Source organism: Ahaetulla prasina, chromosome 2, assembly GCF_028640845.1.
Source record: "Ahaetulla prasina isolate Xishuangbanna chromosome 2, ASM2864084v1, whole genome shotgun sequence".
Lineage (NCBI taxonomy): Eukaryota > Metazoa > Chordata > Lepidosauria > Squamata > Colubridae > Ahaetulla > Ahaetulla prasina.
The window spans coordinates 16,354,224-16,378,675 of NC_080540.1; the positions used below are offsets into that span (position 1 = coordinate 16,354,224).

General features: G+C 44.3%; 2 protein-coding genes across 12 annotated transcripts in view; one reads left to right on the forward strand and one right to left on the reverse strand.

Annotated features, from left to right (window-relative positions):
- The window catches only part of SAPCD1 (suppressor APC domain containing 1), a 39,271-nt gene extending 25,379 nt beyond the window's left edge, over positions 1-13,892 (forward strand). The window contains exons 4-6 of the mRNA XM_058173046.1: positions 8,469-8,570; positions 10,638-10,745; positions 12,781-13,892. Coding sequence (XP_058029029.1) covers positions 8,469-8,570; positions 10,638-10,745; positions 12,781-12,903 — 333 coding nt within the window. The 3' untranslated portion in view covers positions 12,904-13,892. The remainder of the gene's footprint in view (positions 1-8,468; positions 8,571-10,637; positions 10,746-12,780) is intronic.
- A 5,447-nt stretch (positions 13,893-19,339) lies between these two features.
- Positions 19,340-24,452, reverse strand: part of VWA7 (von Willebrand factor A domain containing 7) — a 58,655-nt gene continuing 53,542 nt past the window's right edge. For 10 of the 11 annotated variants that reach the window (XM_058170427.1, XM_058170419.1, XM_058170422.1 and 7 more), the window contains one exon: positions 19,340-23,927. In XM_058170427.1, coding sequence (XP_058026410.1) covers positions 23,487-23,927 — 441 coding nt within the window. In that variant the 3' untranslated portion in view covers positions 19,340-23,486. The remainder of the gene's footprint in view (positions 23,928-24,452) is intronic. The other variant, XR_009153588.1, reaches the window with a different exon arrangement.

The following is a 24,452-nucleotide window of genomic DNA, read 5'->3' on the forward strand; positions in this document are numbered from 1 at the left end:
AAAACACACAGAAATTGGCTTTGTTCAAACACATCCTAAACATTGAATAGAATAGAATAGAATAGAATTTTATTGGCCATGTATGATTGGACACACAAGGAATTTGTCTTGGTGCATATGCTCTCAGTGTACATAAAAGAAAAGATACGTTCATCAAGGTACAACATTTACAACACAATTGATGGTCAATATATCAATATAAATCATAAGGATTGCCAGCAACAAGTTATAGTCATACAGTCATAAGTGGAAAGAGATTGGTGATGGGAACGATGAAACGATTAATAGTAGTGCAGATTCAGTAAATAGTCTGACAGTGTTGAGGGAATTATTGAAGGTTTTGCACTTCCTAAAAGCACATCTTTCTGTTTATTTGTGGAGTCGACAAATTCCTGATTGACTGTAATATGTCATATGGTCTAGTACAGGTAGTCCTCGATTTACGACCACAATCGAGCCTCACATTTCCGTTGCTAAGCGAGACATTTGCTAAGTGAGTTTGGCCTCGTTTTGCAACCTTTCTTGCCACAGCTGTCAAGTGAGTCGCTGCAGTTGTTCAGTTAGTGACCTGGTTGTTAAGTGAATCTGGCTTCCCCGTGGACTTTTGCTTGTCAGAAGGTCGCCAAAGGTGATCACGTGATTTCTGGATACTGCAACCAGAAATCATGGTCGCTAAAAGGGGCTCATGTGACGTGTCTCCGGGACCTTGCAACCGTCAGCAGTCTGAGTCGGATGTCAAACGTCTGAATTTTGATCCCGTGACCACTGGGATGTCGCAATGGTCGTAAGCGTGAAAAAAACAATCCTAAGGGGCATGCATAAGGTCCCTACCGTCCCTGTCCTAATATTCCTTTTTTACTTACTCTTTTCATCCAAATTATGTTTATACTTTTACCTGTTATATTATATATCAAGGGTCTCCAACCTTGGTCCCTTTAAGACTTGTGGACTTCAACTCCCAGAGTCCCTGAGCCAATGTAATGCCCGGTCCGTGGCTAATAAAGCTCCCCTGATCTGCGATCTTATTCAGGGGGAGTCCGCGGACCTTATGGGCATTACGGAGACCTGGTTGGGCTCAGAGGGGGGGGGTTCCCCTTGTTGAGCTTTGCCCTCCAGGTTTCCGAGCATTTCATCAGCCGAGGGCCCAAGGTAGGGGTGGGGGGGTGGCGGTTGTCATTAAGGAAGATCTAGAGCCGAGGGAGGTCACTGTTCCTCAGATTGCCGGCTGTGAATCCCTCTATGTGAGGTGGGGCCATAGGAATCAGTTGGGCTTGTTGATCGCGTACCTGGCTCCTTGCTGCGTGACCACAGCCCTGCCCCAGCTGTAGGAGGTACTTGCTGCTGTGGCGGTTGAGACCCCCAGACTTATAGTCATGGGGGATTTCAACCTACCATCGGCTGGCTTGTTATCGACTGCAGCTCGGGAGTTCCAGGCTTCCATGACGGCCTTGGACCTGATTCGAGTAAATGGTGGCCCTACACACATGGGGGGAGGCACGCTGGATCTGATCTATATCTCTGGACAGTGGTTAAATGATCTGGAGTTAGGTGATTTAATCACAGAACCTATGTCATGGTCCGATCATTTTCTCCTTCGCCTAGACTTCCGGACTGCCACTCACCACCGCAGGGAGATGGAACCTATACGTTGGTTCCGTCCCAGGCGCCTGATGGACCCTGAGAGGTTCCTGATGGAGCTTGGGCCATTCCCTGAGGATCTGGCCCACGGCAAGACTGAGGAACTAGTCGCGGCCTGGGAACAGGCCGTGGCTGGGGCCCTGGACCGTGTCGCGCCTTTGCGGCCTCTGACCCGGCGCAGATCTTGTCCGGCCCCTTGGTTCTCTGAGGGGCTGAGGGAGATGAAACGCCGGAGAAGACGCCTAGAGAGCATCTGGAGGTCCAGTCGTTCTGAAGCTGATCGGACACTAGTTAGGTCCTATTCTAGGACCTACCTGGTGGCAATGAGGGAGGCGAGGCGTTCCTACGCCTCCACCCTCATTGCGTCGGCAGATAACCGCCCGGCCGCCCTGTTTCGGGTGACTCGTTCCCTCCTTCATCAGGAGGTGCGGGATGACCCTTTGCAGGGATGTGCCGAGGAGTTTAGTGGTTATCTATACGATAAAATCGCTCAGCTCCGGGACGGTCTGGACCGAAATTGGGATGATCCAAGCGAGGGAGAGGAGACACGTCTTGTTGAACCGGTTTGGGATGAGTTTGACCCTGTGGCTCCCGAGGACGTGGACAGGTTGTTGGGGAGGCTTCACGCCACGACATGTTTACTGGACCCGTGTCCTTCCTGGCTGGTACTGGCCACTCAGGAGGTGACACGAGGCTGGCTCCAGAGGATTATCAACGCTTCTTTGTTGGAAGGGGTTTTCCCTGCCGCCTTGAAAGAGGCGGTGGTGAGACCCCTCCTCAAGAAGCCCTCCCTGGACCCAGCTATTTTGGGTAACTATCGTCCAGTCTCCAACCTTCGCTTTGTTGCGAAGGTTGTAGAGAGTGCTGTGGCGCGACAGCTACCCCAATACCTGGATGAAGCTGTCTATCTAGACCCGTTCCAGTCCGGCTTCCGACCCGGATACAGCACGGAGACAGCTTTGGTCGCATTGGTGGATGATCTCTGGCGGGCCAGGGACAGGGGGTACTCCTCTGCCCTGGTCCTATTAGATCTCTCAGCGGCTTTTGATACCATCGACCATGGTATCTTGCTGCGCGGGGTGGGGGGATGGGGAGTGGGAGGCACCGTGTATCGGTGGTTCTCCTCCTATCTCTCCGACCGGCCGCAGACGGTGTTGACAGGGGGGCAGAGGTCGGCCGCGAGGTGCCTCACTTGTGGGGTCCCGCAGGGGTCGATTCTCTCGCCCCTGCTGTTCAACATCTATATGAAGCCGCTGGGTGAGATCATCAGTGGCTTCGGGGTGAGATACCAACAGTACGCTGATGACACCCAGCTGTACTTTTCCACCCCGGGCCACCCCAATGAAGTTGTTGAAGTGCTGTCCCGGTGTTTGGAAGCCATACGGGTCTGGATGGGGAGAAACAGGCTCAAGCTTAATCCTCCAAGACGGAGTGGCTGTGGATGCCGGCATCCCGATTCAGTCAACTGCAGCCGCGGTTGACTGTTGGAGGCGAGTTATTGGCCCCAAAGGATAGGGTGCGCAACTTAGGTGTCCTCCTGGATGACCGGCTGTCGTTTGAAGATCATTTGACGGCCGTCTCCAGGAGGGCCTTCCACCAGGTTCGCCTGGTTCGCAGTTGCGCCTTCCTTGATCGGGATGCCTTGTGCACAGTCACTCACGCTCGTTACCTCTCGCTTGGATTATTGTAATGCTCTCTACATGGGGCTCCTTGAAGTGCACTCGAGGCTTCAGTTAGTCCAGAATGCAGCTGCGGGTGATAGAGGAGCTACGTAGCTCCCATGTAACACCGCTCCTGCGCAGACTGCACTGGCTACCTGTGGCCTTCGAGTGCACTTTAAGGTGTTGGTTACGACCTTTAAAGCGCCCATGGCTTAGGGCCTGGGTACTTACGGGACCGCCTGCTGTTACCACATGCCTCCCACCGACCCGACGCTCTCACAGAGAGGGACTTCTCAGGTGCCGTCCGCCAAACAATGTCGGCTGGCGGCCCCAGAGGAAGGGCCTTCTGTGGGGGCTCCACACTCTGGAACGAGCTTCCCCAGGCTTACGTCAAATACCTGACCTTCGGACTTTCCGCCGCGAACTGAAGACATATCTTTTATTCGCTGGGCTGGCTAAATTTTAAATTTTATATTTTAAATTTTAAATTTTAAATTACATAAATTTTATCGATTTTAAATTTTCTACTAATTTTAAATGGGGTTTGGTTTTATAAATTTTAAGGTTCTAGGCTAATTATAATAAGTTTTTTAATTCGTATTTTAAATTGTATATTGTGGTGTTTTGTATTTTATTGTTGCCTGTACACCGCCCTGAGTCCTTCGGGAGAAGGGCGGTATAAAAATCAAATAAATAAATAAAAAATAAATAAATCAGGGGTCTCCAACCTTGGTCCCTTTAAGACTTGTGGACTTCAACTCCCAGAGTCCCTGAGCCAATCAGGGGTCTCCAACCTTGGTCCCTTTAAGACTTGTGGACTTCAACTCCCAGAGTCCCTCAGCCAATCAGGGGTCTCCAACCTTGGTCCCTTTAAGACTTGTGGACTTCAACTCCCAGAGTCCCTCAGCCAATCAGGGGTCTCCAACCTTGGTCCCTTTAAGACTTGTGGACTTCAACTCCCAGAGTCCCTCAGCCAATCAGGGGTCTCCAACCTTGGTCCCTTTAAGACTTGTGGACTTCAACTCCCAGAGTCCCTCAGCCAATCAGGGGTCTCCAACCTTGGTCCCTTTAAGACTTGTGGACTTCAACTCCCAGAGTCCCTCAGCCAATCAGGGGTCTCCAACCTTGGTCCCTTTAAGACTTGTGGACATGGGAGTTGAAGTCCACAAGTCTTAAAGGGACCAAGGTTGGAGACCCCTGTTATATATGATTGACAAATAAAATAAATAAATAAATAAAAAGTCACCTTTTTTTTTGTTTTCCATTAGCATTTTTATTGAGTTATAAGGTAAAATAAGATACCAAATACAAAAGAAAATAGGAAAACAATGAGGAGGAAGTGGAGGGGAGGAAGAAAAGTGGGAAGGATTAAGAGAAAGAAATCTTGACATCCGAGTCCAGCTCCCACTGTTACAGTAAAACAAGGCATCAACATCAAATCACAGTTTTTGTTTTTTTTTCATAATAATAATAATAATAATAATAATAATAATAATAATAATAATAATAATAATAATAATAATAATAATAATAAACAACTACGGACGCTAAACGAACTGATGCTGCAATGGTTATTTGTGTGAAAAATGATCATCGGTCACTTTTTCAGTGCCGTCGTAACTTCAATCAGTCACTAAACGAACTGTTGTAAGTCGAGATCTACCTGTAGTTAAGGCAATGCTTCTCAAATAGTGGGGCGCGCCCCCCAGGGGGGGCGCAAAGCTCCGTAAAGGGGGGCGCGTTTGACCTCGGTTTTTTTAATAATGATACTATTTACAGTCGCGCGGGGGGCGCGAAAAATGTTTTCTTCTTCCTAGGGGGGCATGACAGAAAATAATTGAGAAGCACTGAGTTAAGGCAACAGGCTAGAAACCAGGAGGCAGTGAGTTCAAAATCCACCTTAGCCATGAAAGCCAGCTGGGTGGCCTTGGGCCAGTCTGCCTCTCGCAACCCAACCCAACTCAGAGAGTTATTGTTGTGAGGAAAATAGGAGGAGGAAAGAGTATAAGTAGGTGTGCTCGCCATTTTGAGTTACCCATGTTTCCGTGAAAATAAGACCGGGTCTTATTTTCTTTTGGGCCTCAAAATATGCACTAGGGCTTATTTTGGGGGGGTATCTTATTTTTTCCACCATGTACGGGAAGCCCACTTCTGCTTGCTTGTAGCAGGGCAGGAGAGTGTGCTGCCGCCACAAGGCAAGTGTTGAGGTGTGGATGGCCTGGCTGCGGAGGGGGGACCCTGAGGTAAGCTGGTGCAGGGCGTGTGGGGCAGCTCCACTCCCCCCCCTCCCCGCCTTGCCTTGGTGCCATGGCACTCTGAGCAACCAGATGAAATGGGTGTGCAGCCAGCTGCGCAGGTTCTTAAGTGGGGCTTATTTGGTGAGGTAGGGATTATATTAGGTGCACGCATAAAAACGTGCTAGGGCTTATTTTTGGGATAGGTTTTATTTTCAGGGAAATGGGTTATTTGTAAAATACTGTAACTCAAAGTGTGGCAAAACTATTAAACTAACTTCCTTCCTTCTCTATTTTTTTGTAGCCAATTTCATTTATGGAAGGGAGTTCATTTATTTATTAGATCACAGTACAGGTAGTTCCTGACTTACGACCGGTCAGTTAGTGACGTTCAAAGTTATGGCGGATGCTTATGACCTGAATTCAAAGTTCCGACAGTCACCTGCCCCTCTCCCTGTCATGTGATTGAATGAGCGCTCTCCAACAGGGCCACATTTACGTCCCATAATGGTTTTGCCAAAAGCCTAGCACTGACTTCTGGTTTTCAGCAAAACTTGCACCCTTGGTGAACTATGGGTTCATTTAACGACCGTGGTATTTGCTTAACAACTGTGGTGATTCACTTAATGACTGCACAAAAAAAGGTGCTAAAATCCAGTCGGTCATGTGACTGACCTGTTTTACTACTGTCACGACTAATGACCATAATGAGTGTGTCCCTTTTATGGTCATAAGTCGAGGATTACCTGCATTTCGAAAACATAATTGTACAGCAGTTAAAAACAGACCCCCTCACACAAAATAGCAACAATAATATTTGAAAAGACTTATGTGTTCCACAGACCTCAGACCTAAGCATGATTCATCGCCATTGTTGAATTCCTTTCTTTCCTTCAAATGTATTCATTTATTTACTGACAAATGTTTTAGTTTTATTTCAATTAGCGATAACTCTAAAACAATCTATAGTAAAAAAATGCCTATAAATATATCTAATATTACTAAATCAACTTTCCAACAAAATCACAGTAAGAGTAAAGTTACCAACACTACCTGCATTTTACATACATACATTCTACATGCATATAAATTATATGCATATATCCTATAAATTTGCACCATGTAAGAGTCATTCATTTTGGGGCAATCTATGAATCCTGTTGAATAAAATGAATACATAAATGAATAAATGAAGTATTTTAAGACATCTGGACAGCAATGGGTGGCTAATTTATCCAAATTAAAAAAATTAAAGTAGGTTGGGAAGGGCTGCAATAGCTAAATCACCTTGTAGTGGAGGTGCATTCACAATTCTGCTCTATATATTGGTAATTTTAAGAAAAGTAGAACATCATTAATGAAATTAGCCTAAAGCAAACTATTATACTTTTTTTGTTTGTTTGTTTGTTTTACATTTATATCCCGCCCTTCTCTGAAGACTCAGGGCAGCTTACAGTGTATAAGGCAATAGTCTCATTCTATTTGTATATTTACAAAGTCAACTTATTGCCCCCCCAACAATCTGGGTCCTCATTTTACCTACCTTATAAAGGATGGAAGGCTGTGTCAACCTTGGACCTGGTGGGACTAGAACCTGCAGTAATTGCAGGCAGCTGTGTTTTAATAACAGGCTTCTTACAGCCTGAGCCACACCGCGACCTACTTAATTGTTGTCGGTGTTATTTATGCTATAGTTCTTTATTGAATACCTAACCTTACTGTCGCTTATTATTGCATGGAAAGCAACTGTGCCAAAGGGGAATGAGAAATTAAAACAGGAAGGGAATATGTAATTAAAGTAAAAGTAATTACTGGTATGTGTAACTAAATCTATAGACTTTCGTGGAGAGAGTACAGGGAGTCCTCGATTTACAACAGTTCATTTAGTGTCCATTCAAAGTTACAAAGTCACTGAAAAAAGTGACTTAGGACCATTTTTCACACTTTGTAGCATCCTCATGATCATATGATCAAAATTCAGATGGTGGGCAACTGGTTCATACTTACGACCGTTGCTGTGTCCCAAAGTCATGTGATCACCTTTTGCAACCTTCTGACAAGCAAAGTCAATGGGAAAGCCAGATTCACGTAACAACTGTTGTCACTAGAATGGAATGGAATGGAATAAAGCTGGAAGGGACCTTGGAGGTCTTCTAGTCCAGCCCCCTGCTCAAGTCATTTCAGACAAGTGACTTTTTTTTTTTTAATTTGAATTTATATCCCGCCCATCTCCGAAGACTCAGGGCGGCTTACGTTGTGTAAGGCTGTCTAATCTCTTCTTAAAAACCTCCAGTGATAAAAGTGTCCATGATTTCTGGAGGCAAGCTGTTCCACTGATTAACTGTGCTCATTGTTAGGAAGTTTCTCCTTAATTCCAGGTTGCTTCTCTCTTTGATTAGTTCCTTCTTCTTTTCTTTTCTTTTGTGTACATTGAGAGCTCCTTGTGTACGGGTTCCTTGTGTGTCCAATCACACTTGGCCAATAAAATTCTATTCTATTCTATTCTATTTAGACTAGCCAAACCCAAAACCTGCAACCGTTCTTCATATGTTTTAATCTCAGGCCTTTGATCATCTTGGTTGCTCTTCTCTGAACTTTTTCCAAAGTCTCAACATCTTTTTTGTAGTGTGGTGACCGGAACTGGTTGCAGTATTCCAGGTGTGGTCTTATTTGGGTTTTACAAAGCGGCAGCAACTAATTTATCAACGGCAACGATTCACTTAAAAACTATGGCAAGAACGGTCGTAAAATGGGGCAAAACTCACTTAACAAATGTCTCATTCAACGACATATATTTTGGCCTCAATTGTGGTCGTAAGTCGAGGACTACCTCTAGCGGTTGATGTCTTAAAATGCAAGAAATTCTCTTTTTCCTTATTTCTTAAACTGGAATCTCCAGTTTTGAGACTTACTGCTCTGTTTTGCTCAACTGCAGAATGATTGTCGAGATCCTTACTCTAAGCAGAGCTGCCTGCTGTTGGCCAAGATCCAGGAAGTCAACCTGTGCTTGAAAAATTTACTCACTTCTTCTGGAAAGGTCAGTAACCTTTCGGTCGGTAACCACCTTCAAAGCGCTCCATGGCATAGGGCCGGGCTATTTACGGGACCGCCTACTGCTACCGGATACCTCTCACCGACCCGTGCGCTCTCACAGAGAGGGACTCCTCAGGGTGCCGTCAGCTAGGCAGTGTCGTCTGGCGACGCCCAGGGGAAGGGCCTTCTCTGTGGGGGCTCCCACCCTCTGGGCGAACTCCCCAGGACTCCGTCAACTTCCGGACCTCCGGACCTTCCGTCGCGAGCTCAAGACACATTTATTCATCTGTGCAGGACTGGCTTAGATTTTAAATTTATAGGGGTTTTAAATTGGTTTTAATATTTATATTTCTATTTTTAATAATTGGGCATTAGAATAAGTTTTTTAATGTTTATTTTAATTTGAATATAAGTGTTTTATATGCCTGTGAGTCCTTCGGGAGATAGGGCGGTATACAAATATGAATAATAAATAAATAAATAAATAAATAAATAAATAAATAAATAAATAAATAAATAAATAAATAAATAAATAAATAGTAGGCCTGACAGGGTGGGTTACAGAATACAGGTAGTCCTCAACTTACAACAGTGTGTTTAGCGGTCGTTCAAAGTTGGGAGAAAAGTGACCTACGATCATTTTTCACACTTACAACTATTGCAGCGTCTCCACATTCATGGGATCAACGTTTGGATGCTTGGCAACTGGTTCATATTTATGTCGGTTGCAGTCCCGTTTTGCGACCATCTGACAAGCAAAGTCAATGGGGGAGCCAGACTCACTTAAAAACTGTATTACGGACTTAAGAATGTTCTGAGAAAGGAACCTGCTCTGCCCCCATCTATTCTCTGCCTCCCAAGTCCCAGCTGATCGGGACGAAATGGGGATTTTGCAGTAAACTCCCCCTGGAGTGGGGAGGGAATGGAGATTTTACAGTATCCTTCCCCTGCCACGCCCACCAAGCCATGCCACGCCCACCAAGCCACACCCACAGAACCAGTAGTAAAAAAATTTGAATCCCACCACCGGTCATGACTATATATCACCCTGGCTCCATACAATCTCCCCATTCCAGCTTTTAATTTAACAACTGTGGCAAAAAAGGTCGTAAAATGAGGCAAAACTCACTTGACAAATGTCTCACTTAGCAACATAAATTTTTACCTCACCCGCGGTCGTAAATCGAGGACTACCTGTAACAGATTTGGAAGGATCTTGGAGGTCTTCTTAGTCCAACCCCCTGCTCAAGGCAGGAGACTTTATACTATCCAGGCCAAATGGTTGTTCAGTCTATTTTTGAAAAAATCCAGTGATGGAGCACTCACAACTTCTGGAGGCAAGTTGTTCCACTGGTTAATTGTTCTCACTGTCAGGAAATTTCTCCTTAATTCTAGGTTGCTTCTCTCCTTTATAAGTTTCCATCCATTACTTTTTGTCCTGCCTTCAGGGGCTGTGGAGAATAAGTTGAATCTCTCTTTTCTCTCAAATATTGGAAGACTAATATCATGTCATCCTGAGTCTCTTCGTTAGACTAGACCAGGTGTGTCAAACTCACGGCCCGTGGGCCAATTGCATCTCATGTTGACCACGCCCACCACTGGTTTAGCGAAGGGGGAGAAGTCGCCATACGTCATATGACGACAATGTGATGATGTCACATATCTAGTTTACGCAACCGTTCATTGGTTCAGAATTTTGGTGATTGGTAGCAAGGCAGACTTACGGTATATGCCAGGTGACAGATACAAGTAGACCTCACTTACCAAGCACCTCGTTTAGTGAACGTTTGAAGTTATGATGGTGCGGAATAAGTCACTTTATGACTGGTCCTCACATTTATGACCTGCGCAATGTCCCCAGCTGCCCATCTTTCCAGCCAACTCTGGAAAGGCTCCCAATGACATTTTAATTTTATCATGTTCTTAGAATTTTCTGCAAGTATGAATAGGGCTGTGGTTTCTCCTGAATTTGTGGGTAAGAATTTGGCCAGCAAAACAGCACTTGGTTATGCTAGATACAAGTATGGTGATGAGTCACACATAATTTTTTTTTCACCCCTCTTCTTTGCAGACTGAAGTGCCACTCAAAAATTGGGGAGTTCCCTGTTCAGCTCCAGAAAATCCATTTCACCAGCAAGCCATCGTTGTGCTAAAGGAACAGAACCACCTGTTGACCAAGGTAAACTACCAAGGCTGGCTGATCACCTTTGATGAAAAAGGAGACATTTGATTTAAATTGTATTTGTAATGTGTCTATGGAGATTCCCAGTCATCCAGGTCATGGTTGTCTCAAAAGTGCTGAACTTTCTTGGTTGTTTTTTTTCTTTGAAAATGTTTCAATTCTCTTTCAACAAGCTTCTGCAGTTCAGTTCACTGAAGAAACTTTTTGGATGAGAAGTGAATTGTTTTCAAGGGAAAAAAAAACAAGGAAGTCCAGTTGCCTTTCAGAAGAAGCACCCTAGGGACATAGATAAGGTGCCGGATTGATCTACTTAGAAGTGGAATCCAGGGATCCAGGACTGTCCCACAAAGGAAGTGTGCTTGTGGGTTTTAAGACACACACTTTGTAAAATATAAAAGGGAATCACCTGACCCAGTAATTCACTTCTAAGGGTTTGAGAATTAAGAATAGTTATTTTTTGGTAAATGATTTTTGGCATGCTGTGAATAAATCTAACAATAGAAGAATTGCTATGGATCATTATTATTTTATTTCTATATTATATTATATTATATTATATTATATTATATTATATTATATTATATTATATTATATTATATTATATTATATTATATTATATTATATTATATTATATTATATTATATTATATTATATTATATTATATACTATATTATATTTATATTTATATTTTACCCTGTTTCTTCTAAAATAAGACATCCCCTGATAATAAACCTAATCGGGCTTTTGAGCACATGCACTAAAATAAGCCTCCCCCTGAAAATAAGCCCTCCCCAAAAATATTTAAATGCATGCGCAGCTGGTCTCCGCCATTTCCTCTAGTTTCCTCCATGCGCCCCAAAATAATAAGACCTCCCTGAAAATAAGGCCAAGTGCTTATTTCAGGGTTCAAAAAAATATAAGACAAGGTCTTATTTTCGGGGAAACATGGTTTACAAAGTTAGCCTATTGCCTCCCAACAATCTGGGTCCTCATTTTACCGTCCTCGGAAGGATGGGAGGCTTGAGCCTGGTGAGAATCGATCTGCCAAATTGCAGTCAGCCGGCAGTCAGCAGAATTAGCATGCAGAGCTGTATTCTAAGCATTGCACCACCAACATGCAACGAAGATTGCACTCAGTTTTCTTTCCCCTCTCACACATCGTGGTATGAAAACATAGTGGGGGGGGGAGATTTGTGGCCCTCCAGATGCTACTGAACTGTCATTCCCATCCTCCTCCTCCAATCTTACCAGCTGTGCAAGATTGATGCGAATTCTGGAAGGACCAATGTTTGTCCATCTTTAGTTGTTCAGCAGTGGTGGGATTCAAATAATTTAACAACTGGTTCTCTGCCCTAATGACCAGCTGGGAGGGCGTGGCCATGGTGGGTGTGGCCAGGGGTGTGACAGGCAGCACTCGGCCTCCTGCACCCCCCTGGGAGCAAAAACAGGCCACGGAGGGGATGTGCCCCTTGTGCCCCATTTTGGGCCTAGTAGGCTTCATAGAATAGAATAGAATAGAATAGAATAGAATAGAATAGAATAGAATAGAATAGAATAGAATAGAATTCTTTATTGGCCAAGTGTGATTGGACACACAAGAAATTTGTCTTGGTGCATATGCTCTCAGCGTATATAAAAGACAAGATACGTTCATCAAGAATCATAAAGTACAACACTTAATGGAGCCTCCTGGGAGCGAAAACGGGCCACGGGGGACATGCAGCACCCCCGGTGCCCCGTTTTTGGGCCTAGTAGGCCTCCCTGCACTTACCAGTGAGTCAAAATGGGGCATATGGGGACTCCTGGAAGGGGCGGGGCCAGCCAGCAATTTAGCTAACTGTTCGCCCGAACCGGTTGAATTCCACCACAGTTGCTGAGTAACATGGCCCCAAAGGAAGTCGAGGGGACTTCTTGAATTGGGAAGTAAGCAACCACAGGCTCCTTCCAAGAGCAAGAAGGATCTAAATATGTCAGCTGAAAGAAGAAATGATGCTCCTTGTGTCATAATCATTGATGTCTACTTGGTTAACAGGAGGTGTCCCAAAAATGCCACCGCATTGCGCAATTGGAAGAAGAAAAAGCATCCCTTTGCAAGCAGCTGAAGGAGAGTTGGGGTTATAAACTCCCCAGCCACAAGGAGTTCACCTTCATCTGACTAGAAACTCAAGGACGGGTGACCATAAACTCTATGACGCTTCTGCTTCAGTTGGCCGTGCTTGGGACATCACTTTCTTTTGGGACTCCAAACAATGGATCACGTCAAGTCTTTTGTTAGGAAAGAGGCCAACAGCATTCCTGTTCCTGTTTGTCCTCTATCTGCAGAGGACCAGGTTTGTTGAAGAAACATCTTGAGATGGTTGGAGATTGTTAGAATGGGAAAGGTAAACATGAGGCTCTTGAGGTTCATGAAAAATAACCGGTGGAAGGGAATGGATCAGGAGATGAACCAGAGGTGCAGGGCAACCAAGACAAAGCGCACAACTGCTTGGTTTCTTGCCCTCCTGTGTTCCAACATGTTTCAGATTCTTACTTCAGCGATGAGGTTGAAAACCTTCTCTTACAACAGCTTCAGGACTTTGAACTCTGTAGCTCTGGATCCAGATTCAGGAGCCCAGTATTCACATCATGGCAGTACATTTTTCCCTAGGATACCTGTGCTGAAATAACTTCCCTCTGTATTATTATTTTTTTTCCAACCCAGAAAAAGAGCACATAATCATCAAAGGCCTTTTCAGTCAGAGACCAAATATGTTGATGATCTTGGTTTACACATTTTGCAATCTCTCCTTTGAGATAACCTGCCAATATCTAGCCGTAGTTCTGTTCTTCAGTTTTGTATTTAATACTGGAGTGGGGCGGAGTGAGTGACTTACAGTATTACTTTCCTGTAGCTAAGGAAAATGAAACCAAGAGATATTTATGGCTAAAAAAAAAGGGACTATGAAGCATGGCCTACAGTCTGTGTTAGCTCTATTTCCTTTCCACATTTTGGAATATTGTTTCTATAATCCAAATGCTTCTAGATCAGTATTTCTTTTACACTTGGCAGTTTTAAGATGGATGGATTTCAACCCAGCGTGTTGGCTGGGGAATTCTGGGAGTTGAAACTCACACATCTTAAAGGTGCCAAAGTTGAGAAACGCTGTTCTAGATCAGGGGTCTCCAACCTTAGCAACTTTTAACACTTGTGGACTTCAACTCCCAGAATTCCTCAGCCAGCAAAGCTGAGAGTTGAATTCTGGGAGTTGAAATCCACAAGTCTTAAAAGTTGCCAAGGTTGGAGACCCCTGTTCTAGATCAATCCTGCACTTGTAGGTATGTTTACAGTTTAATCATTTTCTTCTGCTTTCCTGATTCCATTTGATATTTTTTCCTATTACTTTCTTCCTTCTTTTATTCTTTTGTTCTTGAAACAATTCCTCTCTCATGACCTTCTATTTGATTATTTATTTGGACATAGCCTACAGCAATGTATTCACCCTCGCTGGGTCACAATCGTTTGCAATAAAACATCCAGGTTATGCTCAGAAATAAGTGTTTAAAAAACTAAAACCACAAGAGTTGTGTCTAAAACCTGAGTTCCAAGGAGAAGAAATAAAATTGACAAGGAATTAATAGCTTGCATTCAAACACAAAATTCCTCTTTAGACCAGGGGTCTACAACCTTGGCCACTTTAAGCCTGGAGGACTTCAACTCCCAGAATTCCTCAGCCTGCAGGTTGGAGACCCCTGCTTTAGACAGTTGTCTTTCTAATAACTTCCTAAAACGTAATGAGAAGAGGGGCTGCTTGAGATTCACAGAGAAACATATTGCAAAGTACTGGCACTGCAACAGAGAAATTGCATGGGTGAGCCTATATCCAGCTCAATTTGCCCAAATGGATAAATCCTTAGATTCTCCTAGAATAGGACTGTCAAACTCCTGGCCTGTGGGCTGGATGCGTCATGTGCTGACCACACCCACGACCGGTTTAGCGAAGGGGAAAAGAAATCCCAATATGTCACGTGACAGCGTGAGTTTGACACCCCTGTTCTAGAAGTTTTGTGCTGGGCAGATTGAAATTAGGAGCTAGCCCTTGGAGATAGTTCAATATACCGTATTTTTCGGAGTATAAGACACACTTCCCCCCCACCTAAAAGAGGGTGAAATTTTGGATGCATCTTATACACCAAATGTAGCCCTGCCCACCCGCCAGCCCCTACCCTTTGGCCTCTACCTCCCAGCAATTTGCCTCCTTGCAGCAAACAGCAAACAGTCCGTTTCAAGTTTCAGTTTCATCACAGCCTGATTAGCACAAGTAGATGGTTGTCGGTTGGATCGGCTTCCTGGCCATCAGCTGTTTCAGGCTTCAGGGATGAAACTGAAACCAAAAGAGGCTGTTTGCTGCAAGGAGGCAAATGGCTGGGAGGCAGAGCAGATTTTTTTTTCTTATTTTTCACCCCAAAAAAGGTAGGTGTGTCTTATAGCCTGGAGCATCTTATACTCCAAAAATACAGTATAAATAAAATAAAAACAGCCATGAAACTAAGAAAAAAGAATTCTATAGGAACTTTCCTTCTGATTGCCAGAGGAGCCTAGCTAAAAAAACCAACAACCTGCCGTTGACATCCTCAACTACTAGGATCAAATATAAGTTGACAGGTAGAACCCCAATCTCACCCGCACACTGTAAGCACCTGGAGGGCAAGGATCACCCAGGGTGGCCAATGTTGATGGCCCAAATCTTTGATTTTTCAGTACTTGTCTTTTTGTTTTCAAATTGTTGGGAGGCAGAGGAATCCTTTGTAGGAAAAACATTTGGAAGAGTCAGAATCCCAAATCCAACCTACAATCAGCAAAGCTGGTTTTATAACTATCAGGAGAGAGTTACAAATAGTCCTCGACTTATGAGTACCATTGAGCCCAAAATTTTCTGTTGCTGTGTGAGATATTTGTTGAGTTTTACCCCATTCTACCACCTTTCTTGCCACTGTTGTTAAGTGAATCGCTGCGGTTGTTAAGTTAGTAGCATGGTTGTTAAGTGAATCCGGCTTCCCTGTTGAGACTTTGCTTGTCAGGAGATTGCAAAAGGGGATCACATGACCCCGGGACACTGCAACTGTCACAAATAGAAACCAAATGTCAATGGTTCTGCAACGGTTGTGTGAAAAACGGTCAGAAATCATTTTCTGTGCCATTGTAACTTTGAAGAGTCACTAAATGAACTGTTGTAAGTCGCGGACTACCTGTATTTTCAAGAAATACATTATATAGAGATAGGCTGAGCCTAACTCCTGGTTAGTTACATCCTACCAGGAGGAGAATCGGAGAGTTTGTGCTCCAGAGGTCTGTGCTACGAACCGAGGCAAAACTCACATTAACAGCATCTTAGTGTCAGAGTTTCATGTCAGCCCCTTCTGAGTGAAGCCAACTCTGACCCCACATAATTTATGCCCCAATCATGACCCTGTTCCCCCCCCCTCCTTCCAGGGTATGTTATCAATCACATTCACCAACGGAGCAATTTTGCAGATTGTAGAGATCACTTCCCTCGGGCTGCTGTGGATAACCCTGGGAGACAGCCTTGAGAGAGAGATATCTGGAATGTGCTTTTGTATTTGGCTGCGGTGCTGCTTTTGTATTTGGCTGCCTATGGCAAATCGAGAGCAGGCCAGGGATGCTTTGCGAGTTGACATTTAGGTGAAGCGGAGCACAGAATGGATTATTAAACGTCTGTGCCCCGCTGCTCCCTTAGGGACTTGAAGTGCTAACAAGTGACTCTTTCTGTCAGATTTAACCTCTGATCTCAAGGCCAAGGCAGTGAACCACAATTCAGTGATATAGAACCCTCTTAGCATTCTAGATCTTCCTCTTGTTTTGAAGTGCAATTCGACTCTCCCTTGACTCAGCAAAAATCTTCCTGACACGTTTGTGGTCCCTACGATCGGTTCCCAGCCTGACCCTATCCATTCTCCTGGTTTTTCTGTTATTATTTGAGTTGCCTACGGCATAATGCGTGAGGGTCCCACAAATCGGACGCTTGCCAGTGGCCTTTGGATGCTGCCTAAATACAGCGAGAAAGACTATTTAATTCCAGTAGAGTGAAGGACAATTGAAGGTTCTCTCCCTCATGGGCAGGTGCTCAAATCATGGGAAGAACTAAATAAATACCAGCGCTTATTCACGCTGTGTAAGTGAACAAAGACTCTACATTCTTTCTATGACAAATCATGGAGAACTCCTGGTGCCTGGAATTGATTATTTTTGTTGAAAGTCCGACAGGCATCTGTCAACCACGCTTTTTAAGATGGGGCTCCTCGCTGTGCAGGGTGACTTGAGAACCTGAAGAGAGGCAATTATTTGCCTATTGATTCCACGTTCTGCACCGCTGGCCTGTCTCACTGTCAGGCCCGGCGCATTGAGCGAGTCATTTTCAAATCAATCCTCAGTAAACTTTCTAGTTGATTTCTCCTTCATTAGTTGCTGCCAACTCCCTGCTGGCTTGAATATAAAACCGCATGAGGGGAAAAAAATCCCAAAGCAGTTCAGAGTACAATATCGCATTACTGGTAGTCCTCGGTTTACAACTACAATTGCTCCCCAAATTTCTGTCGTTAAGTGAAACATTGGTAAAGCGACTTTTGCGACCATTTTACGACCTTGCTTGCCGCGGTGGTTAAGTGAACCTCCATGGTTTTTAAGTTAGTCACGCGGTTGTTAAGTGAATCTGGCTTCCCCATCGGTTTTGCTTGTCGGGAAGGTTGCCAATGGGGATCTCGTGATCCCAGGATACTGCAATGGTCATTAAGTGTGAGTCAGTTGCCAAGCGTCTGAAATTTGATCACGTGACCCACGGAGATGCCACACGCTTGTGTGAAAAGTGGTCATAATAAGTCACATTTTTCAGTGCTGTTGTAACACTGGTCACTAAATGAGCTGTTTTAAATCGAGGATTACCTGTATTAGTGCTTTCTCCTTTTCCTTCCACCAGGTCCCCTAATTATTGAGCTGTTATTACCTTCTTTTTAAAAAATAATTTTTTATTTATTCTGAGGTAAACCTCTTGAAATGTGTTGAACCGAAGGTGTCATTAAAACATTTAACATATCTGTGACTCTCTTTGAACTGGCTCTTACGGCTGCGTAAGGAACAATGGGTGATGTCTCCTCTCCTGCAAACTTCCCTGGCAGAACAATAAATATGAAAGAAGCCAATGCTTGGCTTTGAATTGAGATTCACTTTATTGAGCCCAAATTTCCAAAACGCCGCTTACATAAATCTCTATTTTCAATAACTCGCAAAAGCCACCCACCATAGACAGTACAACCAAAACAGAACATCTGGAAATAAAAAAAACTAATTTCCATACAAATATAAAAAGATTTGTCAGTAGGTAATATATATATATATAGAGATAGATCAGATTTATTAGGAAAGACTTCAGGGAATGGGAGTAGATTCGTGCAAACAGGCATCTACATAAACACCTAGATTAAGGCTTTAAAAAGTCCAGAATAGGATCAGGTCTAAGGCTTACTTTTTTTTAATTCAGAGCTGTTGAAAGAAATTCAGGGTCAAAGCTCTCGCTGAATTCTACCTGCAGAGGCATTGCCTGTGGAGAAACAGGGAGTCCTTGACTTATGACTGGTTGTTTAGTGACTTAAAAATTATGATGGACCTACTCTGGGATACTTAGGACCCAGATTTGAAATTTCTCTGGTCACATAACTTTGGGTCCTTTGCAGGTGTTTGCAACATCCCACAGTCATGTGATTACACTTTATGACAGTTTGGCTGAAAGCCGGCGTATAACTTCCAGTTTTGGGCAAAACTATGCTCGTCGCAAAGCCTGGGTTTGCTTCACGGCTGCTGCTGCTGCAAAAAAAAAATTGCGAAAATAATGGTTTTCCAAACCATTACGGTTGAATATCAAGGACTATCTGTGACCATTAAGGAATCTGACCTGGAAAAGCTCCCTGAATTAATTTATTGTACTTTTCAGAGTATAAGATGCACTTTTTTCCCCCCCAAAAAAGAGGGTGAAAATCTGGGTGCGTCTTATACTCCAAATGTAGCCCCACCCACCTTCTCAAACGGAGGTTTCAGAGGCTGAAAAAAGCATCAGAAACGGAGCTTCAGAAAAGAAGCCCTCAAACAAAACTTCAGAAAAAAGCCAGCCCCCCCTCCCCAAAAGCCTTCAAAGGCTTTTTTTCTGAAGCTCTGTTTCAGAGGCTTTCAGAGGTAGAGAAAAAAAAAAAAGCAAGGCACAGAGCTCACAACCAAGGAACCTGTTGATAAAATTCACCTCTGGGAACAGCTGATTGGGGGGTATTCCGGGAGGCCGATCCACGTGCCAATCAGCTTTTTTCTTATTTTCCTCCCCAAAAACTTAAGGTGCGTCTAATACTCTGAAAAATACAGTAGCAAGCTCTTTCTGCTATTATGAAGATAAGAAAGATCGAAAGGCAAGAGGGACTTTAGTTCAGAGGCAGTTTGGAGCAGCCAGTCATGGAAAGGCCAGGTCTAAGACAGGGGTCTCCAACCTTGGTCCCTTTAAGACTGGTGGACTTCAACTCCCAGAGTCCCTCAGCCAGCAAAGCTGGCTGAGGAACTCTGGGAGTTGAAGTCCACCAGTCTTAAAGGGACCAAGGTTGGAGACCCCTGGTCTAAGAAGAAACTTAAGAAAGGCATTCTAGGACTTAATTTGTAGCACCAGCAACACAGAAGAAGCCTGAGATCCAGAGGCCTGCTCAACGATCTCTAAAGAGAGAACTAGTACGCTACTTTATCTAGTGCAGTGTTTTTCAACCATGGCAATTTGAAGATGTGCGGACTTTAAAATCCCAGAATTCCTCAGCCAGCACAGCTTCGAAAGTCCACACATTTTCAAAAACTCCAAGGTTGAGAAACATTGATCTAATGGATAAAGACGGATAGCTTCCTTCCCAAAGCACAATAATGGATTGACTGCTCCAGATCCTGCATCATCCAGGGTTTTTCCCCCCCACCCCTCTTATCTTTGAATTTTGGTGCATTGACCAGGAAAATGGGAATGGATAAGGGATCCTCCAGGGGAATGGATTTATACCATGTTTTCCCGAAAATAAGACCCTGTCTTATATTTTTTTGAACCCCCAAATAAGCGCTTGGCTTTATTTTTGGGGAGGTCTTATTATTTTGGGGTGCGTGGAGCAAGATGGGGCTCCTCTTGCTGTGTTACCTGATTTCCAGCTCTGCATTTAAATATTTTCGGGGAGGGCTTATTTTTGCATGGAGCTTATTTTAGCGCATGCACTCAAAAGCCCGATTGGGCTTATTATCAGGGGATGTTTTATTTTCGGGGAAACAGGGGTATCATGAATGATTTCACGGTATCTGGAGATGATAAATTAATGGAGATTCAAAGTGGTCAAGAGACTGGGTCAGAGGTGGGTTTCAGCGGGTTCTGACCAGTTCTGGAGAACCGGTAGCGGAAATTTTGAGTAGTTCGGAGAACCGGTAAATACCACCTCTGACTCGCCCCACCTCCCATCTATTCTCTGCCTCCCGAGTCCCAGCTGATTGGGAGGAAATGGGGATTTTGCAGTAATCTTCCCCTGGAATGTGGAGGGAATGGAGATTTTACAGTATCCTTCCCTTGCCACACCCACCAAGCCATACCCACCAAGCCATGCCACACCCACCAAGATATACCCACAGAACAGGTAGTAAAACATTTTGAATCCCACCACTGGATTGAGTGAATAATTAGATGCGACAATTCTGTGACTGATGGCCCCATCATCACCTGGAAGACGCTTGTCTAAAGAGGAGAATTTCTTAAGATGCACAAAATTCCATCTTTATTCCAGCCCAAAGGTAAAAATCAAGCCAAAGGGGTTATTCCTAGATTCTGCCGTGGAATAATACAAAGAGAGGCCAGCAAAACACATGAAAGGACTACATGTAACCACCAAGGATTCTGGCCTGGAAAAGCAATTAAATTAACAAGCTCTTTTGGCTACTCCGAAGGTAAGAAGGATCAAAAGGGGTGTGTGCACTGAGCTGTGGTGGCGCAGCGGTTAGAGTGCAGTATTGCAGGCTAATTTTGCTGATTGCCAGGAGTTCGATCTTGACCGGCTCAAGGTTGATTCAGCCTTCCATCCATCCGAGGTCAGTAAAATGAGGACCCAGATTGTTGGAGGCAAATATGCTGACTCTGTAAACTGCTTAGAGTGAAGAGGTATATAGGTCTAAGTGCTATTGCAGCAGCCGCCAAAAAACAAAACAAGTCTGCAGCAGCAACCAAAAAAGACAACACAATCCTAGGCTGCATTAATAGGACAGAATCAAGATCACGAGAAGTGTTAGTACCACTTTACAAAGCCTTAGTATGGCTGCGCTTGGAATACTGCTTTCACCATATTAAAGATGTGGAGACTCTAAAAAGAGTGCAGAAGAGAGCAACAAAGATGATTAGAGGGCTGGAGGCTAAAACATATGAACAACAGTTACAGGAACTGGGTATGTCTACTTTAATGAAAAGAAGGAGCAAGGGTGACATGATAGCAGTCTTCCAATATCTCAGGGGCTGCCAACAAAGAAGAGCCGCCTCCTTGAGCAGGGGGTTGGACTAGAAGACCTCCGAAGTCCCTTTCAACTCTATTATTTTATATCCCAAAGATTGCCTTTTCAAGAGGCAATTGGACTTTCCGTTTTTTCTTTGAAGACGTTTCACTTCTCATCCAAGAAGCTTCTTCAGCTCTCAATGGAAGGTGGCGAATGGTCAGAGCTGAAGAAGCTTCTTGGGTGAGAAGCGAAACGTCTTCAAAGAAAAGCAAGAAAGTCCAATTGCCTCTTGAAAAAGCACCTTTGGGACAATCATGACCTGGGAGACCGAGAATCTCCATAGACATTTATTATTCTATGTTCTAAAAACAATTCTGTGTTTTTTTCACTCACAGAAAAAATATTCAAAATTCACTGAATTGAAAATATATATATATATTTTATCCACTTCAAAAAACCTTTCTATTTCTCTATATAGAGAAGCTGGAAGGCTACCAATAGTAGCACTTAAGTGTTAGCCTTAGCACTTAGATACATATTTTACAATCCAAACCATTCTCTCTCTTCAATATTAGAACATTCTCTTCCTAAAGTGGCACTCTAGATCTTTTGAATTAATGCTCTCTACGTTTCAGAGAATGTTGGTTGCCTACATAAAAATGCTGTAAATGTTAGTAATACACCTATCTGTTCACAGTTTAATCATTACAGTGTCATTGACCTACCTGTAAGCATTTCTATATCAAAAGCACAATCACTATGGAGTGAAACTGAGATGTATCTGCATTTAGGCATGGGGTGCACCACAAGGAATTATCTATCAGCTTTCCAGAACATGCTGTGGTTGAACCTTCTATAAGCCTTCATTTCAAATTTCCCCAAATTTCCCCTTGTGCCTTTCAATTGTGTTCCTTTCATGCTCAGGGGGACCGTGGGACTTCCAACGCATCTCAAAAAGAGACCAGGTTGGGGAAGGCTGTTGTCAGTGTAATGCAGATTTAAAGCTGACCAGCCATTGTAACGCTGTGGACCAAGATGATGAACTGAGGATGAGTCAGCAGGGTTATTGCCCCTTTAAGACTGAGGATGAGTCAGCAAGGTAGTTGCTGCCGCTTTAAGAAGCTGTCTATATAAGGGAGGCCATTAGAGGGCATCTCTCTCTCTGTCCTCCTGTATCTCTCTCCTCCTTGTGTTCTATCTGCATTGTAGCTCTCCGTGTAGAGTTGAAGATTGCTTGCTTGCCTGGTATGTCTACCTACCACGTGTACGTCTGTATATAGAAGTCTTGTATATAAACCACTGTTTGTAAAGACAAAACCTCTGTGTCCTGTATTTTGCTCCTGGGGTTGTCTCAAAATAGTCGTCCCGCTGTAAACACTCTGACGGCTGTTTTAAGCAGAAGCGGCTCCGAAACAAAATTAATCCCATTTCTAGGGAGTTAAGAGTAAGGAGGTGGAACTGGAAGCAGGTTCCTATGGTCAGAGAAGAGTAAACACCTACAACTGAAGACCAGAGACATTCGGAGAAGCCGAAAGAATGGCAGCAGACTCCATGCACGCGTGGCAGAGTCACCCAGGATGGAATGATGCCAAGAGACGGGGCTAAGCATGCTTAGCCTGTAGGACTAGCAACCCCAAAAACTAGTACTGTCCATCAAAGCACGTGGTTACTAGCAGCAAGACTGTGGGTTCAGGCCCCACATAGGCCTTTGGACAATTCCTCTTGGGAAATCACGTCCTAGGGCTAAAGCCCATCCTCTGCATACTGATCAGTACAACTATCCTACCATGTCCAGTTAAAAAAATTTTTCAAGGAGCCCCATCTCACACTAGAGAGCAAGTTCATACTTAGGAAACACCACCTAATAGATGGACAGTCCTGGCTACCCGGTCAAAAACCACAAGATTGTGTTAATGGATGCTCTACTACCCCATTAAAGAAAAAGATTCTTGTTCTCTCGCTAACTCAGCCCTTCCAATCCGGTAGGAGAATTTTAGTGACTTTCCCGTCACATTGACCAGGACTTCCAATGTGACATCCTACAATGGTCCTTTGAGGACTTCCTTCCTTCCTTCCTTCATCTAATGTTAGATTTTGCTCTCCTGCTCAGTCCATCCTCTCTTTTTAACTTCACTCTTCAATAAGGTAAAATGCCATCATTTCCCAGCAGAGGGCAGCCAGAACACCGAGAAGTACCATAAATGGCAACCTTACTGTCCTAGCCACACCATGGCCAATAAGATTGTTGAGATCCACCACCAGATCCTGGCAGAAGGAGCAACGGCTCTATCAGCAGCACCAGCAGCATCTGCCATCATCCTAAAATCTTCTGGAGGTGCGGTTACTCTTTTGCCAGGAAGGGCAGGAGGCATCACTTCAACTTGGCACCGGTATTTCTCTCCAAGAAGGTTGGTGACCACCAGTTCCGCCTGCCGTGAGCAACAATCTGAGGTGTACGTGACTACTTCCACCAGCCCATGGGCTTGGTGAGGAAGCACCGGACCGTTTTCCACCTGCACGGAGTGAAGACCGGCTTTGTCCCAGATCTGCAAGGTGGCTCTCCATCGTTGGCTGCGACAAGGGGACTGTGGCGGGCCACAGGAATTCTCTGAAGATGTGACATTGCATACTGGGGATGAGATGGTCTCCACCTATGATTAAAGAACGAAAGGGACAAGTTGCAATAAATCAGGGGTGTCAAACTCAAGGCCCGTGGGCCGTATCTGGCCCACAGGCTGCTTAGATCTGGCCTGTGGGGCCGCCCTGGAAACAGCAAAAGACCAGCCTGCGGTGCCTTTGTCAGCAAAAACAGAGCTCAGGAGGGCCGTACGGAGCTGTTTTCACTGGCAAAGGGCTGCAGGAGGCTGTCATGGCCAAAGCAGGGCCCAGAGGGCGCACAGGCCTAGGCCACCCCAAGCTCCATTTTCTCTGACAGAGGGCTAGCAAAACAAACTAAAAACAAAAGAAGAAATGTTTCCCCTTTTGCATTTGAGCATGCAAGAAGGGACAGGGATGAGAAAGGGAAGGAAGAAAGACAAACAAAAAGAGGGGAAGATGGGAAGAGAGCAAGGAAGGAAAAATAAGGAAAGGGGGAGGAAGAAAAAAGGAGAATGAAGAGGGGAGGAAAAAGAAGAAAAGGAAGGAAGGAAGGAGGGAGGGAGGAAGGAAGGAAGGAA